Source organism: Sus scrofa, chromosome 18 (assembly GCF_054392235.1).
Source record: "Sus scrofa isolate SSC_HxYL_T2T_F1_AM1 chromosome 18, Sscrofa_HxYL_maternal_Yorkshire_Landrace_v2.0, whole genome shotgun sequence".
Classification (NCBI taxonomy): Eukaryota; Metazoa; Chordata; class Mammalia; order Artiodactyla; family Suidae; genus Sus; species Sus scrofa.
In genome coordinates, this window is record NC_139400.1 from 37,975,021 (window position 1) to 37,993,107 (window position 18,087).

The window sequence follows — 18,087 nt, forward strand, 5'->3', positions numbered from 1 at the left end:
GTTTTCCAAATGTTTAAGAATTGTTGATAGATAAAACTAAGCATTTCTATTTTTATCAAATACCTATACATATGTCCTATTAGATCCATCACTAATTTTAATAACAGTCCACAACACTTTTGGGGGGCACAAGACTGGGCTCTTATGCTCATTTTAACTGACTTTAAATATGTTTTTTTCCATTTGAACAAAACGGATTGGGAAGATTGGTGAAGTTCGAGTGGTCATTTTGACTCCATAATGGTTAACAGTTACTGGATTCTTACTGTGTGCCCTACACTGTCCTAAACACTTACTGTGGATTAAACTGCTTTAATCATCACAACAAATTCCCAGCTGTGTGATCTTGGGCATGTTACTTAGGCTTTCTAAGCCTCAATTTCTTTCCAAAGGAATGGAAGCTGAGAAGATTAAGTGATTTGCTGAAGTTCACTCAGCCACTGAAAGGCAGAGCTGGGGCTTGACCTCAGCAGGCTGGCACCAGGGCTGGTCCTATTCGCTACCACCAGCACTGCCTTTGGTATCCCCAGGGGTCACTAACTACAGACAGAACTAGACACTCCCAGAAGATTCTCACAAAGGTAGCACCCACATTCATGCTCACTTGCTGTATGAGATTCTTCTAAAATCAAAATCCACAAAATGATAATAAATGAGAAATGCATGAATTCTTTTCCCCATTACCACCCTAATCTTTGAGATTTAAGCTTTCAACTTAGGTGGCCTACAAACTTCTTTGAAAGGCAATCCAAGACTTACAGCAACTTTTCTCGGCTTCTAAAAGAAGATTCTGATGACTTAATGATCTTAAAAACATTTGTCTTTATAGCTAATGAATGACTGAAAAAAAAAGATAAATTCAAAATTAAATGAAGAGCATACATCAAATCTCCTATGTGACTAGGGAAATCAGGTACAGTTGATTGAAGATGGAAAGCCATAGTTTAAGAAAGATAAGCAAATATAGATACACCCAATTCTTAAGGAATGATTTAAAAAGAATCTAAAAGACAATTTGGCATCACTGAATTCTGCACCATGACTCCAGTCTGCCTAATTCATGCCTTTGTAAGAGGAGTGAGAGAGGGAGAGAAAGTCCCTTGAGCAAGGCTTACATTTATGAAAAACACATGGGCTTTTAGAGCTAGCTAGACCAGAATCTGCATCTTAGTTCTGCAGCTTTCAAGGAATGTGATCTTGAAAGTTACTTAAATTCACATGCCTCAGTTTCCATATCTGCTAAAAAGGAAATAACTACCTCCTTGCAAGGACATTGTAATGGTTATAGGTAATGTATATAATGTGCTTGGCACATGGTTAGGTTCTCAACAAATTGTAGCTAATGATAACACCACCAATAGTGTTAATAAAAACAACTAAAAAAGAAAAGAAAAGAAAAAACCCCTGCCAACAGCAGAGACAGTGGAAGTGTGATGGTTAAGAGCATGGGCCTGGAATCAGACTACCTCGGGTTTCATCTTGGCTTTCCATTTCTTGTAGAATTTACATCCTATTGAACAAAAACTGTTCTCAGATTATCTCTTTTCTCTCACCATGCAGCATCAACATAGCTTTACTTTGACATCTTAGTCTCTTCATTTGAGCAAGGTACTTAACTTCTCTCTATAGCAGTTACCATAACTATAAAATGGGGCCAATAAGAGTGTATACCTCACATGCTTGTGGTGAGAATAAATGAGTTCATCTTTGTAGAGCTTAGAATCATGTCTGACCCTGACACATTACAAAAACTCAATTCTAAGTGTTGCTGCTGTTTTTTGGTTATTGTGTGAAGGACATTCCAAAACTAGGCCCAACCACCCAGATAAAAATCACACACCCACAAGGCTGGTTAACGAACTGAAAACAGAAGAGCATGAAAATTCCTGAGGATGGCAAGACAGTATTTCAGACTAACAGCTGGAATAATCCGAAATCAGAAGTTATCTCAAGGGAAAAATCAAAATCAGACTGCAGCTTATGAGAAGGTGTGACCAATTAACTCGCAATCTTACTAAGAATACAGGGTTTTCAAAGGGCTTCACTGTAAAAGAACTTGGTGAACGTTGCTTTTAGAAAGTCAAAGCAAAAATAAAAAGTGAAGAAGAGTAAGAATGAGGCAAAGGGAATACATGTTGCCTTCCTCCTTTCCTCAGAACATGTTGTGTTTTTTCCCTCCGTGTTTTGCCATATTTCTAAATCCTCTTTGCAAAGGTCAGAAAAGCAGCCCTAATCCTATTGTGTCACTTTCCAACATACTACTTAAAAAAATTCAGCCACCTAGCAAGTGTAATAAAGAAGGATTGCTGTACCCATAAACCATCCAAGAAAGAGCTACCCAACGAGAGCATTCCAATTTGCAAAGATAACATATAATCCTGCTGCTCTGGGTGTGGCTCCACAGCAGAGGGATGGAGAGGCTGAGATTCAAAGTCCTGTCTCCAAGCATCTCATGGATTAGAATGATGACATCTGAACCAGGGTGAAGAACAGGGCGCCCCAACTGCTGTCTGAACTCCAGGCCCTCTGAAGCACCTATTTCCTTGCACAGGGCCAGAAAATGGGGCAAGAACTGGGTCGAGGTCCTTTGAGTCTCTGGGAAAAGCAGCAGGGATGAACTTGCAAGAGGCTGTTTTATGGTACGGGGTGAGGAACAAAAAGCATGTTTTTAATAGTCTTGTGTGGTTGCTGCTCACTCCTCAAGAATAGTAACTTCAGCAGCCACTTCATTACATCTCTACTGTAAATGACACAGACCTAAGCCAAGTCTGCACCAAAACACCCTCCAGAATTCAGCTGGGGTTAGGTCATCTGCAGTCTATTGACAACTGCTGAACTCAAAACCCCTAACGAGGCATCTCAGCAACAGTATGTGTCCTGCCACTAATGAGCCTCTTTTTCCATGAATAATGAATAAGGACATCATCTCTGTTGCCAGGTACAAACATAAACAAAGCTCAACACAAGGGCCTTGGTATGGTGAGTTTGTCTATTTGCAACAAAGGAATTTTGCAAAGTGAGAGCCAAGTTTCAGTGGAGGGTGGGACAGGCTGTTGTAACAAATAATGTGAACATATGTTATCAGAATCTAATAAATCAGCTTTTGGTTGTTGTGGAACTGAGGCTACGCAATGGGATAGAAAGAGACCACAGAAAGCTCCAAATGAGTTCATTTCTTTATTTTACAGTCTCGTAACACAAAGCTGATGATTTCTGTAATGAACTGAGATCTTCATGAAAGGAGACTTAGGAGATTTAAAATCCCAAAGGCTCTGTTGGTTAAATCTTTTCTTAAGCCTTGATGTATCAGGCCAAATGCAGGTCACACTTGGGATGAGAACACTGGAACCTTGCTGTGACATGCCACCATGTCTAGAGATGACAACTGGAAAAGTACATGGCCACTTGAACCCATGTGCTGGCTTCCTTTGGCACTAAAAGGGCCTCAATGTATGAGCATTTTGCCTCTAAGATAGTCTCCTGGTTTAGACTCCCAGAGTCAGCCCAACAGTGAGATTCCAGCACATAAACAGAGAACAAAAGTGAGCTGACATGAAGGCCAAAGAGTCTTCATTTTGTTTACTATAAAGTGCACCACAAATACCTTTCTCTCTGTCTAAAATCACTTCCATACTAGGTAGACTATATCCTGTTACACAGGGTGCTCATGTGAATGCAGGCCAAGTGATGCCATCTCTGGCTGAGGGCTTTTAGTTTCTATCAATGTGAGCAATAACTAACAACAAAACAAAACAAAAACAGTCTCATCATGCCTCAGTTCCTCCCAATGTAGGGGTAACAATTCTGACCTGTCTCAGAGATGTCTTATGAAGAATGGTATGTCAAAAATAGGACTCAAATAGTATAGTTTGCTCTATATGTTTGATGAATTCCTGGAAATTTTTACCTGAACAATTCTTTAAACACACTAAAGACATTTACCTAAGAAAGAATATTTTATAAAGTAAAAAATGATAGTGGAATATAAGTACTCACTCGCTAAGATCCATTTAATACGTAAAATATTTATTTTAAGGAGAAAGTTAATGAAATATGGCAGAATAACATGAAATTCTGTAGAGATTCCAATAGCAAGGTTGTATTAATTTTTGTACAATTAATCAAATAGAAAATTCACAGACAATGGCAATATAAACAGAAGAGTTTTCAAATATCTAGGAGGTGTCAGCTTATTTTACTGGTGTATTAAGAATAGGAAAATTAGAACAAGCTTGTGAGTAACCAAAATGGCAAAGGCACTGCAAAGCCTTTCATGTGAAGAAATGGGGGTTATTCTGCTAATAAGAACACCTAGGATTAAGGGAACATGATTTAATCTTCAAATATTTACTGAACTGTCGTAAGGTTGGTAGCAAGAGCTACCAATTGTTCTATACTGTTTCAAAAGATCAACATGACCAATAGGTAGTGGCCACAGTCAATCAATGTGGGGTCACAGCCAGAGCTTGAACAGCCATGCGGTTCCAAGAGGGTATGTGCTGCCTGCAGAGGTTCTGAGTGACTCCTCACCATAGAAATGAGCAGGAAATTCCATAAAAGAATAGTTATCACAGTGTCATGCTATTTGAAATGATCCTTCTGACCGAATCATTGAAATACACCAGGAGAGGAATACTCAAGTAGATAAAAAATACCCAAGGACTTACCATCATACTTTGCTAAGACTGCCTGAACATCAGCATATGCTTGTAGTTCCAGGAGGGCTTCTAAAAGGTTTTCATGGATGTTGAACATGCTCAGGAGGGGGAACTCCTTCATTAACTAGGAAAGACGAAAACAAGGAATAATTAATATGTTTCTTACTTTTTAGTATAATTCTGAATTATACTCATATATTATAAAAGTATAATAATTTTAGAAGTATAATTAATACTGAATTATAAGCATTCATATCAATCATATGTTGTAAAACATTAAATGCTTAAATTTTTTTCCTGCTATTTTGGAAAAATGGCAACTTTGAATTTGTGAGAACCTAAAGAGGGAGAAAATCTAAAAGTGAGGAGTTTTCATGAACACTGAGGAAGATGCTTAGAGGTAGTGATGAATAATGTTTAGATGCCTGAAAGGCCAAATAAGGTGAAAGTTGAAAACTATTTCATAGGTGTTAGCAGTGTGGGTAGAAGCCAGAGAATAGAAGGGAAAGCAAAAGACACCATTCTTTTGAGCAGCCCGGTGACCAGGTTTAGGAGAAAAAGTAGGAAAATCACCAGCTGGTGACATAGATTGAGAAGATTTGTAGGTAGTGACAGAGAATGATAGTAAGAGAAGAGGAAGTTCAGTAATTCCTGCGTGGCAATCTGAATAAAACAGAGTCAAGATTATTTTCTGAGACCTAGGGAACAGGTGGCAGGGAGGAAGTAGGAAGACAGGGATGAAAGTGCAGAACAATCAAGGACTGCAGAGGTCATCTAGGGGCCTAATAGAGTGGAGACTATGAACTTGAAGAGGCTAAAATTGGTATGGTTGTCAAGCTTCAGCTAACAGTGCTCAGCAGCCTAAGTACAGTGGCAAAGACGTCAAATGATGAGGCTGAGTCTGGGAAGACTGAATTTGATTTAATGAAAACTTAAGGAGGAAGAGAGCTGTCTAGAATGGTCAAAGAATGATTAAAGGAATGGCCTCAAGGTTCTAGACAGCGTGGGGAGGAAGAGAGGTCCAAAGGGAGTTAAAAGATATAATATTGAATTTCACTGGGAAGCAAAGAGAAAGAAGAAATGACCAAGAATTTCAGAATAAAATATCTTTGAGAAAGGTAAATCTCATCTTACGAAAAAGATAATTAGGTTCTCTCTAAAGCAAAATCACACACATATACACACACGTATTTATATATATACGTGATATATGTATGGACGTATATGTTTATGTCCTCTATTTAATCTCCGAAACGGATAACTGTTTTCTATTATAACACGATGACCTTTAGAAAAATGATACCTGCTTTTTTTGACATCAACAACTTTAAAGCAATTGGGCTGAGTGCTCAAAAATAGGCTAATTTACTGTTAAGCAAGAAACCAGTGGGTACTTTGCATTGACTATCCAACTTCTTCCAAGTTAGAAACCTTTGCCATACTGTTTCATTTTTTAACGCCAATAATTATTTAGCATATCTCTAAAAATAAATAATTTTATGCAGCTCCAAAGCATCATATTCCCAACAAATAACACCTATCAAAATGATTATGTGCTCAATAAGCTTGTCTGAACCCCCTAGAGACAGCCCGTAGTATTTTCATTGCTAGAGAAGGAAGTGAATAAGACCTTATCACACACCGTTGATGTTCTGTAACCAATAAAAGTATTTCGTGTTCTGGTTCATTTTGATTCTGGTTGACATCACTTTTCAATTTTTTTTCTCTTTCTAATTAGAGCTCGTTGGAATTAAATCTCTCTGTCATTCAGCATTTGGCAACACAATAAAGACATTCTCTAAACTGCAGCATTTAAACATGTACCATTTTCGACCAATTCTTCAGGTAAAGGTCAAACTTCAAGGACACAAGTCATATTCTGTAATTTAAAAAAAAAGCCCTGCAATTCCAAATATCAGCATGCTGAACTTAAAAACTGAGAGGGGAATCTGATTAAAATCCAATGAGACTATGAGCAAACATGGAGGTCTCAGCTTCTTTAAACAGAACTTGAAGTAAGATGCTAAGAGTCTGGGCAGCAATGCTTTCACTGGAAGCTTGGACGAAGTAGACCATGTCCAAAAAATAATCACAAATAAAAGGATTTTAAAGATGGCAAACAGCAAATGCTGGAGCGGTAACTGAAGTCATATGACAATTTGGAAATCTAGCTTTGTTTCTTTAATACAAACAAGAAGAAAAAATGAACCTTCTGCTGCCCCATCTCCCTCCAGCTATTACCTGGCTCTCTCCAGCCCCTCACAACAAGCTCCCTAGAAAAAAAAGCCATGAACCCTCTACTCCCTCAGCTCCCTGTACTCTGCACCGCAAGCTACAACCTGGCTTCCAGCCTTACAATTCCTCTGAATCTGCTCATCCCACACTTTCAGGTGACTGAAATTGCTCCTGTGGATGCCATCCAGTCCTTTTCTTGCTTGACTTCTGCAACATTTGACAGTTTGATGACTTTTTCCTTGAAACTCTTGTCTCCCTTGGCTTCCCCAATACCGTTCTCTTCTGGTTTTTTTCATATTTATCTCCTAGCTCCTTCTCTAGTTTCCCCCTTGTCTGCTACTTAGAACTAAGTAGTCTCCCTGGTTATGTCCCAAGTACTCTTCGCACAAACACCCTGATTTCTAGGACTGCTTTTGCGTCCTGGGTCTCGATACCACCATCTTTGTGGGGATGGCTCCCACATCCTCACACACTGCTATGACCTAAGCCACTCCTAAGCCACTGCTCTCTCCTAAGCCACTGCATCAGTTTATAAACTATCTCCCTGACAGTTTCACCCCATTCCCCAATACTGGGCTCATAAATTCCTCCTCCTCAAGCTAACCCTTCAAACATGTTCTTCCCCCTTGGTATTTTCCTGTCTCAGAAAAGGGAACCATTAAGCCCTGCTAACCACTTCACCCTACCCACCCACTATAGACACCTTACAGGTCCCTAAACCCCTGAATTAATATGTAAAAAATGCTGGTAGAGTTTATCAAGTTTGAATAAACCTCTGTCATGCAAACAAACATAAAACAAGCAAACACCTTAAGAATCATTACCTTTTCCTCTTTCCTCTGATCTTCTTGCCAATAATTTAGTTTATGCCCTCATATTTGGCCTAAATTGCTCTGCTTGCTTCTGGATCACCTTTTTCTAATCTACTCTTCACACTGCCATCATAACAGCTTTTCAAAAAACACACTTGAGTTCACTGCAACCCTACTTAAAAGGCAACCTCAGACATTGCTGGACCCATCCCAAAGAAATCGATAGATATGAACATAAATTTACAGACAAGGCTGTTTTTTACAACATTATTTATAATAGTGAAAAATGCAAGCAACTTAAAATTTAACCCCGTAGAAGGCAATTAAGTCTAATAAGATGTAGTCATCTTTTGGGCTATGATACATAGTTATCATAGTATTAGTTATTAGTAGTTAAATTCTCAAATAATTATTAATGGCATGGCCTGGGAAATGCTGGCATATAACATTACATCAGAAAAAGCAAGATACAAACAATATTTTATAATAAGACCAAGCTTTTCTTCCAATATATATGCACAGTAACATACTTGGTTAGAAATACACCAAAATGTTTTAAACAGTGGTTGCTTCTGGTTAGTGAGATTAAAGATGATTTTTATTTCTTCCTTCATTTTTGCCATAAGTGCTAAATTTTTAAAGGAGTATATGTACATTCTATAAATGGGGGAGGAAAAACTTTTTAAGAATATAGACTTCTCTGAGAACTACAAAACACTGATAAAGGAAACTGAAGGCAATTCAAAGAAATGGAAAGATATCCCATGCTCTTAGACTGAAAGAATTAATATTGTTAAAATAGCCATACTACTCAAAGCAATCTACCTATTTAATGCTATCCCATCAAATTACAGCATGCCATTTTCACAGAACAAGAAAGAATCCTAGGAGTTCTCATCGTGGTTCAGTGATTAACGAACCCGACGAGTATCTATGAGGATGTGGGTCCCACCCCTGGCCTTGCTCAGGGGTTAAGGATCTGGCATTGCTGTGAGCTGTGGTGTAGGTCATAGACATGGCTTGGATCCAGCATTGCTGTGGCTGTGGTGTAGGCCAGCAGCTACAGCTCCAATTCGACCCCTAGCCTGGAAACCTCCATATGCCATGGGTGCAGCCCTAAAAAGACAAAAGAAAAAAAAAAAGAAAGAAAGAATCCTAAAATTTATATGGAAACACAAAAGACCCAGAATTGCCAAAGCAATCCTGAGGAAAAAAACAAACCTAGAGATGTAACCTTCCCAGACTTCAGACAATACTACAACGCTATAGTAATCAAAAAGTGTGGTTCTGGCACAGAAACAGACAGATCATTGGAACAGAACAGACAACCCAGAAGTAAACCCATACACTTATGGCCAATTAATCTTCAACAAAAGAGGCAAGAATGTACAATGAGGAAAAGACAGTCTCTTCAGCAAATGGTGTTGGGAAAGCTGGACAGCTGCATGTAAATTAATGAAGTTAGAACACTCCCTTACACTACATACAAAAATAAACTCAAAATGGCTTGCAGACTTAGACATAAGGTATGTCACCATAAAACTCCTAGAAGAGAACACAAAATTTTCTGTTATGTTTTCTTAGGTCGATCTCTCAAGGCAAAAGAAATAAAAGCAAAAATAAACAAATGGGGCCTAGTCAAACTTATAAGCTTTGGCACAGCAAAGGAAACCATCCACAAAATGAAAAGACAACCTATGGAATGGGAGAAAATATTTGCAAATCGTGTGACCAACAAGGGGTTAATATTCAAAATATACAAACATTTCTTACAGCTCTATATCAAAAAAGCAAACAACTCAATCAAAAAGTGGGCAAAGACCTAAATAAACATTTCTCCAAAGAAAACATACAGATGGCAAACAGGCACAGGAAAACATGCTCAACATCGCTAATTATTAGAGAAATGCAAATCAAAACTACATGAGGTATAACCTCACACAGCTCAGAATGAACATCATAAAAAGTCTATAAATCATAAATCCTGGAGAGGGTGTGGAGAAAGGGGAACCCTCCTATACTGTTGGTGGAAACGTAAATTGGTGCAGCAATTATGGAGAGATGTAATGAAGTGCCTTAAAAAACTAAAAATAGGTTACCATATGATTAGCAATGTCACTCTTGGGCATATATCCAGAAAAGATGAAAAGATACATGCACCCCAATGTTCATAACAGCACTATTTACAAGAGCCATGACATGAAAGCAACCTAAATGTCCCCTGACAGATGAATGGATAAAAAAGATGTAGTATATATACAGCAGAATATTACTCAACCATAAAAAAATGAAATAATGCCATTTGCAGCAACATGGACAGACCTAAAGATTATCATATCAAGTGAAATAAGCCAGACAGAGAAAGAGAAATATCATTACCACTCTTATGTGGAATCTAAAAAAATGATATAAATGGACAAATTGATGAAACAGACTCACAGACATAGAAAACCAACTTATGGTTACCAAAGGTGACTAGGAGGAGGAGGGATGGAATTAACATACATACACACTGCTATATATAAAATAAACAAAAAGGACCTACTGTATAGCACAAGTAACTATACTCAATATCTTGAAATAACCTACAACAGAAAAGAATATGAAAACAAATATACATAAAATACGTAACTGAATCACTATGCTATATACCAGAAATTAACACAACATTGTAAATTAACTATAACAAAAAGAAAAAAGAATACTGACTTCTCATCAAATTCAGAATATAAATTCCTTACCATGGCAAACATAGCCTCTCATGGCCAGTCCCTGCCTACTGGGCCAGCCTCACTTCTAGCCATTCACTGCACGCACGTGCACACACACACACACACACACACTCCATATCTCACCATAGAATGGCTTTCAGTTCTTTACACAGGCCGCATCCACTCATGTTTCTACCTCTGCACCCCCTCTTCCTCAGTGCTCTCCCTTTGGCTTCTTGGGTCAATCTGGCCAGGTTCTTAACTTCCAGGAATCCTTACCTGACTTCCCCCTGATTCCTGACCTCTTATCCTCCATCTTCTAGATTAAGTATTCCTGCCTCAAATTCCCAGGGTCCTTGTCACAGTGGTCTACTATTCCATCTTCCCCACGAGCCTGGGAAGAGTGTGAGAGCAGAAACTCTGGTTATCACTGTTTTTGGTCACTGACTGACTATCATAGCTGCTCTATACATATATATCTGATGAACAGGATGCTTTTTAGAGGCTTTAAAAGTACTCTTCCTTTGGGGTACATATCATATGTGTGCTGCTTCAGGCTTACTTCAAGCCCTTGGGTCACATATCCCTGAACATGTTCCTCTATTTAAAAATCTCCCAATGACTTTCCATTACCTGCATCTTGGAAAAGGTATAGCTAGATCCCATAAGCTTTGACTCAATGTAAAGAAGAATTTTCTTACATTTAGAGCTGTCTCAAAATAAAATTGATCGTTTATAGACATCTCTGTCACTGGAACTGTTCATAGAGAGAGGGGCCAGTCACTGGACAGGGATGCTCAAGAAAAGACGGAGGACATTTTAAATCTTCTAATTCCAAGGAAAAACATCCCAACTCCTGAGCATGATTTCAGGCCCTCCCTCAGTGCCAGATGCCCCCTGCCTCTGCCATCTTCTACAGGACTAAATTCTAGGCTTCTCAGACCAGACCATTATACACCATCCCCAGAATTCTGTCTATGGTTACTAGCCACTGTGTTTTCACTCAAACTGTTCTCACCACCTGGAATACCTTTTCCCTTCATTTACAAGGCAGCCTGTCAAAATCACCCCACCCTCCCAGGCCCAGATCAAATGCCACCTCCTAAAGTCACAGCATCATAGAAAGTGAGAGCCAGAAGAGCCCGCGGAGATCATCCAAACACCCTCCTCGGTTTACAGACAGCTCCCTTCCCACCCCCGCCCCACCAGAAAACAATGAAGGCTGCAAATGTAAGTGATTCAGCCAAGTTAGTGCTGGGACTATGATTCAAACCCAGTCATCAGTATCAATTCCAAATTTCAACACATCAGAACCCTGCCTCCGGCCTGCCAAGTCCAGGCAAACTAAACCTTTTGCTTACGCTTCTCTGCTACAACACTTTACCTAGCCGCCTGGTATTGTGTTAGCACGAATATATGAAGACAGCTGTATTACAGAGGAAAGGGCCCTCTATGTTTGGAGTTATTTCTGGGTTTAAATCTCACTTCTACCCTTACTACCTGTTTGACTTTATACAAATTACATAACCTCTCTTAGCCTTGGTTTTCTTATCTCCTGGGTCTTAGCCCATAGGGAATCTTCCCAGACTCTCTCTGCCACCTAGTAGTCATCACCTCACTCACGTCACCATTCTCCATTGCTTCTATCACACTCTGAAATCATTTATTTATTTATGTAGCTGAATATTAGCTAATTTAAAAGCAAAAGAGTAGATATAGTGACAATACCATAATTTCAGAGGTCAGCAATTTTTTTTTTCTGTAAAGGTCCAGAGAGCAGGGATTTCCTGTCATGGCTCAGTGGAAATGAATCTGCCTAGTATCCATGAGGATGCAGGATCGATTCCTGGCCTCGCTCAGTGGGTTAAGGATCTGGCATTGCCATGAGCTGTGGAGTAGGTCACAGATAAGGCTCAGATCCCACGCTGCTCTGGCTGTGGTGTAGGCCAGCGGCTATAGCTCCAATTTGACCCCTAGCCTGGGAACCTCCATATGCCATGGGTACAGCCGCCCCCCAAAAAAAAAGAAAGAAAAAAGATCAGAGAGTAACTATTTTAGGCTTTGTAAGCCATATGGTCTCTGTTGTGACTACTCAACTCTGACATTACAGGATGAAAGCAGCCATGGACAGTATATAAATGAATGAGTGAGGATAGGCTTCAATAAAACTTAACTTTCGAAAACAGGCAGAAGACCAGAGTCGACCCACAGGCCTTAAATTGCCAACCCATAGTTAACAGGAATAAGTTTCAAAAAACAAAAGGTCTTCATAAAATAAGTTTCATAGCGATATAACATTTGAAAAACATAGCATCTCTTACGCACAGCTGGCTTGGCAGACCACTGTAAAACGGAAAAAGGCCTACTCTACAGTCCGACACTTCTTACAGCTCTGTTTCTTGGAGGCCTTTCATACATGTTTCTGAGGAGTCACATACGGAGTTATTCACATAGAATGAGGAGCACTGTCATAAACGGTAGAATGGATAGATCAAATAGGTATACTCATGACAAACTGCTAGTCAGTAGGCAAAAGGAATGAGTTAAACTTAATATACCTTTTTCGGGGGGGGGGTGCTCTTGGACATGTGGAGATTCCCAGGTCAGGGATTGAACCTGTGCCATAGCAGTGCATTACAGTGACAACACTGGATTCTTAACCCACTGAGCCACCAGGGAACTCCTACCTTATTATATCTTAATGTAGACAAACATCAAGCTGTTTTGAGGTTCCTAGAAATATTTCAAAGAAACAGCCTATAGAACATATCATTTAATTAAATATTTATGCTCACATGGCTCAGTGGTTAAAGAATCCGACTAGGAACCATGAGGTTGTGGGTTTGATCCCTAGCCTCACTCAGTGGCTTAAGGATCCGGCGTTGCCGTGAGCTGTGGTGTAGATTGCAGATGCAGCTTGGATCTGGTGTTGCTGAGACTCTGGTGTAGGCCAGCGGCTACAGCTCCGATTCGACCCCTAGCCTGAGAACCTCCATATGCTGCAGGTATGACCCTAGAAAAGACAAAAAGACAAAAAAAAAAAAAAAAAAGTACGCACACAAAACAATTCTACATATTGTTTACAGCTATGTATTACGGAAATGTATGAAAGCAAACCAAAAAAATGAAGTTGCTGGTGCCTCTGGGGAGGTACATAGGAGGCTTTATACAGCTTTAGATTGTTTTATGATAAAAATGTTTAATTATTAACTTACTACTATTTATTATTTATAATTAATTATGGTAGTAAGGTTGTTTTTAATATACTATTAATTTTTCAATATATTTTTAAAGTTGCTTCCTCAAACACAGAAAGCTCATTAGATGTACTTTTCATTTGTAATTCCTCAAGTCATGAACAATTCAGTTTTCATCATTTAGACTTTAACTTGTTTTCTTATTTTCTAATTGCCCTTTGAAGCAAAATTATTTCTTCTTTTTGGGGATTTGACTTGGTAGCTCCTTAAAGTATTAAAGTATTGCTAGCATTTTAAAAAAGGCCAATGTCTGATTAAACAACATTTAGAAAATTTCCTCAAAAAGCAATATGATCTAATAGATTTTAATATACTGCACTTGAATTTGATAACGATGACAAAATAATAATTGCTAATCTCAGATGTACCATACCTTATAGTTCCACTTCTTAATTCTCCTCCACCTGAGTTCCAGAGAGGAAGGCCACTGACAGATACGGTGTGAGGAACTATAAGAATTTTTATTTTATCTTGAACAATGCTTCAAAGTTATATCAACTACAAATTTCTTCCCGCTCTAACCCTCAGGGCTGGGATTGGGGTTGGGGTTGGATATAGGATTAGGCTCTGATGAGACTACCTAACAAGAAAACTCTTCTCTCATAAAATTCCTTCCAATTTCCTCTCTAGAAGCACAAAGATTCCCATGACATACTGGTTACAAGATAAAGAACATGGCAGTGGGGTTCCTGGAAAGGGTTCAACATGGGAGAAGTGGTGCATCACAAAAGTCAAGAGCACCACTGCCTTTTTGTTTGTTTGTTTGTTTGTTTGGTTTTTTGTCTTTTGTCTTTCTAGGGCCGCACCCGCAGCATATGGAGGTTCCCAGGCTAGGGGTCTAATTGGAGCCGCTGACGCCAGCCTACACCAGAGCAACAGCAACACCAGATCCGAGCCACATCTGTGACCTACACCACAGGCCACGGCAGTGCTGAATCCTTAACCCACTGAGCAAGGCCAGGGATCGAACCCACAACCTTATGGCTCCTAGTCGGATTCGTTTCCGCTGTGCCACGACGGGAACTCCACCACTGCCTTTGGAATCAAATCTGGGTTCCCATCAGGAAAAGTGGCCTTTCTTAGTACCAGGTAAGCTGGGTTTTCTCATCTGCAAGATAGGACAATACATAGCTCACTTAGAGAGAATGCAGGATGTGATAAATGACAACTATTACCCTTGCATAATGTCAACACCAGGTATATTGCATTTTCAAAGTGCCATTTGTTTTTCTGTGTGTGACTATGTTTCCTTTTGGGGTTCTGGGTTTAACTACCCAATATAACATTCTAATTTATTATTTATGTTAAAATAGTGTACAAAAAATAGCTTGGTAATATAATTAGACTTTATACTAAGAAACTTGACTGAAGGCATATGATAAATATAAAGGCCTGTTTTCTATAAGCTCAGTCATTCTAAATAAATCTTTAAACTCAACTATCTAACACAGTTCTGTTTATTTATTGCCAGCTATCTTCTCTGTGCTGGTAATTGCTTTCTCCTGGCAGTAAGAAATTTATATGCCCTGTTTTGCCCAAATATTACAGTCCACATACAATGAAAACACTAGCTCTCCTATGATTTCTCTAATACCTAGGGGGAAGAACATGGGATGGGCCAAGGATAGAATTTCAGTTTCAATTTTACATCATCTGGCTATTGTCAGTTCAAGTTTATTTCAATGGAAGAATTTGAGGCACTTCTGAGGTTAACATTTATGAGCTCGAAGAGGGGAAAAAAAGGAGAGTTAATTCACTGGATTTGAAATACTCTACGGATATAATTTAGAACTACAGTCTATATGCTTTTTCTCAGCTGATTTACAAGATGAAAACAACAGTTTAAACCTTTCAAATTTGGTTTGTATCTTTTAAAACATTTTATTAGTTTAGCTCTCCATGTATTGTTCTTTGAGTGAGGAAAGTAATGTGAAAATTCTTACATATTTTAAGGCAGAGGTAATTAAAAGAGATCCTCAGCCAGATTCCTACTGAGGTCAATGTAAGCTTGGCCTAATTAAAGTTTATAGAATTTGGCCTGTATTATATTCAAACAGCAGATACTATTTTCTTATAGTTGCAACTTTGACATTATTTAATTAAAGTTTCAAATAAAGGCATAAACAGAAAATAGAAAAGACACTCTGTACTGCATGGTTATTATTTTGTCAGTGATTTTTACTGACACTAAGGGTCATGAAAGGAAAAAATGAATTGTTTACCAATGTCCTCAGAAGCCTATGAGAGTTCCATTTACACAGACCACTATAAAATGCAGTCCTAAGAGGCTTAAACACACACTAATAAGAAAATGCCATTTTCAGAGCTTATCTAAAGGAAAATATTAAGCTGCATTTATTGGGAAGCAACACAACCAATACATGATATGCATGGGCAGTTATTTAAATCACCAGTTAACTAATTCTTGACTGAACTGAGAACAGGATATAAACACACCCATCACAGAGAACTGGAGAGGGAAGTAACAGTTGTGGTCATGCAGGTGAATCATCCAATGACCGCTCTGTAGGATACCCAAAGTCAAAGCACCGGAAGGTTACCTAAAGAATTATCTACTTTTCTTGTCAAAATTATGCTCAGTTCATTTCAGACAGGGAAGTTTTCCTTAAAAATGTCTAGCGAATGAGACAAACTTTGCATTTATACAGATCCCAACAAAAATATTTTCAGTATAAAACTTCCTCTTCCATTTGTTCCTCAGTAAGTTAAAGATAAAACAAACACGGCCCTGGCCAGAACTTAGGAAACTTCAAAGATTCTCTTCTTCAACCTTTACCTTCCTCAGTGACTTTTTTTTAACTTTACTTTAAGACAGCTCAGGAACATTCCTTTCCAAAACAAAGGGTCTGATAGCACTGTTTTATCTATGTTATGCATATATGTAAAATTCCCATACTCTAAATTCTGGTAAACTGCAGTTTTAAGGTGAAGTTGGAGAAGAGGGCAGGGAAGAAGTCAGCCATACCCTGTCTGGGGGAGAAGAACGATTTATACCACCCTCAAAACTGACAGGTAACACTTTGAGTAAAACGTTATCATCTTAAACTGCTTCGAACAGGGCTGTGCCCTAGTCCTGAAATCATGAACACATCTGGACAATTTGATGCATAGTTCAAATGGCTTGGAAGCAGGCCCAGTAAGGGAAAATGGGACGATAAGCATCCTTCCCTCTGTGATGACATGGCACTGCTCTCCTGTTCCAGGAGTGGCCTCAAGGAGCAGCTAAACATACAGGCCAACAATTACTGACAGAAATGACTTTTTAGGCCAAAACCACAATAACTGTGTTTGGCAGACACCCTTCCACATTCACATGGGTAATGGTAAATAACTCTATTCAGAAGATTAACTCATTTGGTTTTCTGAGGCAGGGTTAACAAACACTCGCCCTGGCATGCATCTCACAATAGAGTTATGCTGGAAGTTAACTATTATGAAAGATTTTTCTTCAGCAACAGGCAGAAGGTCAGTACCTCCACCTTTGACACTCGTCCCCACAATGCTCTGTAATCGCTTTGCCTTCTAGCGTTCATTTTCCTCAACAGATCTTCCCACTCTACCCTCCTGAAATCCGAGTCCATGATACACAAATTCCCCAACACATCCATGAGCTATTTACAGAACACGAGCCTGAGTTCATTGCTTCTGTTAATTCCCCACAAAACTTGGGTCTATCAGCAGGACAGGACATAGGGCTGGCTTCTGCCAGTTCCCCAAAGTGCATCTAGACCCTTACTGCTCAGCCCTGGGGCAACAGTTTCTGCTCCTCTGAGGCCCATGCCATAATGCTCCAATGCCTGCTACCATCCTTTGATCGTGTTTTTCTACCAGGTATCAGACCCTTATACACTAAAAATTTTGACACCTGGCTCCATAGTCTTACTCTTAACCTCAAGCCCTATCCCCAGTAGATGAGTACAGTCCATGTAAACATCCCATCTAATATCCTAGACTCTCAATTGTTTCACTGTCTCCAAGGAAAAACTGTCCTCTACTGTAATTAAGAAACCACAGTCATAGCCAACTCCAGCCCTTGACATCTGGATGTGTCCCATCTAAAACATGCAGCTCTGACCAGAAAGTACCGATCTCCAGTTACTTACACCATTACTCACACTAAACTTCCTCTTCAATTTCACTGAGACCACTAGTGCCTTATTCTGTCCACTTATTTTTTTGTCCTTATCTTTCACAGGTCACCAATTACTCATATTGTTTTTCTTCTCATAGTGTCCACTGTATCACACTCTCCAGGTTTTCCTCCATATTTCCAGGTGCTCCTTCTCAGAAGCCACTGGCTGCTTCTCTCCTACACAGGTTGTCAATGTTGGGGACCACTGGCCTCACTTCTGAACCTCCTTTCTTCTCTATCTATATACATGATCTCATTTAA

The 18,087-nt window shown here is 39.2% G+C and overlaps 1 protein-coding gene across 50 annotated transcripts in view; it reads right to left on the reverse strand.

Moving 5' to 3' along the window:
• ST7 (suppression of tumorigenicity 7) overlaps positions 1–18,087 on the reverse strand; it is a 315,021-nt gene that overhangs the window by 108,794 nt on the left and 188,140 nt on the right. For all 50 annotated transcript variants that reach the window (XR_014833022.1, XR_014833033.1, XR_014833028.1 and 47 more), the window contains 1 exon segment: positions 4,668–4,782. Coding sequence is in view for 19 of the 50 variants with exons in the window: in XM_021078412.2 (XP_020934071.1) it covers positions 4,668–4,782 (115 nt within the window). In the remaining 31 variants the exon portion in view is untranslated.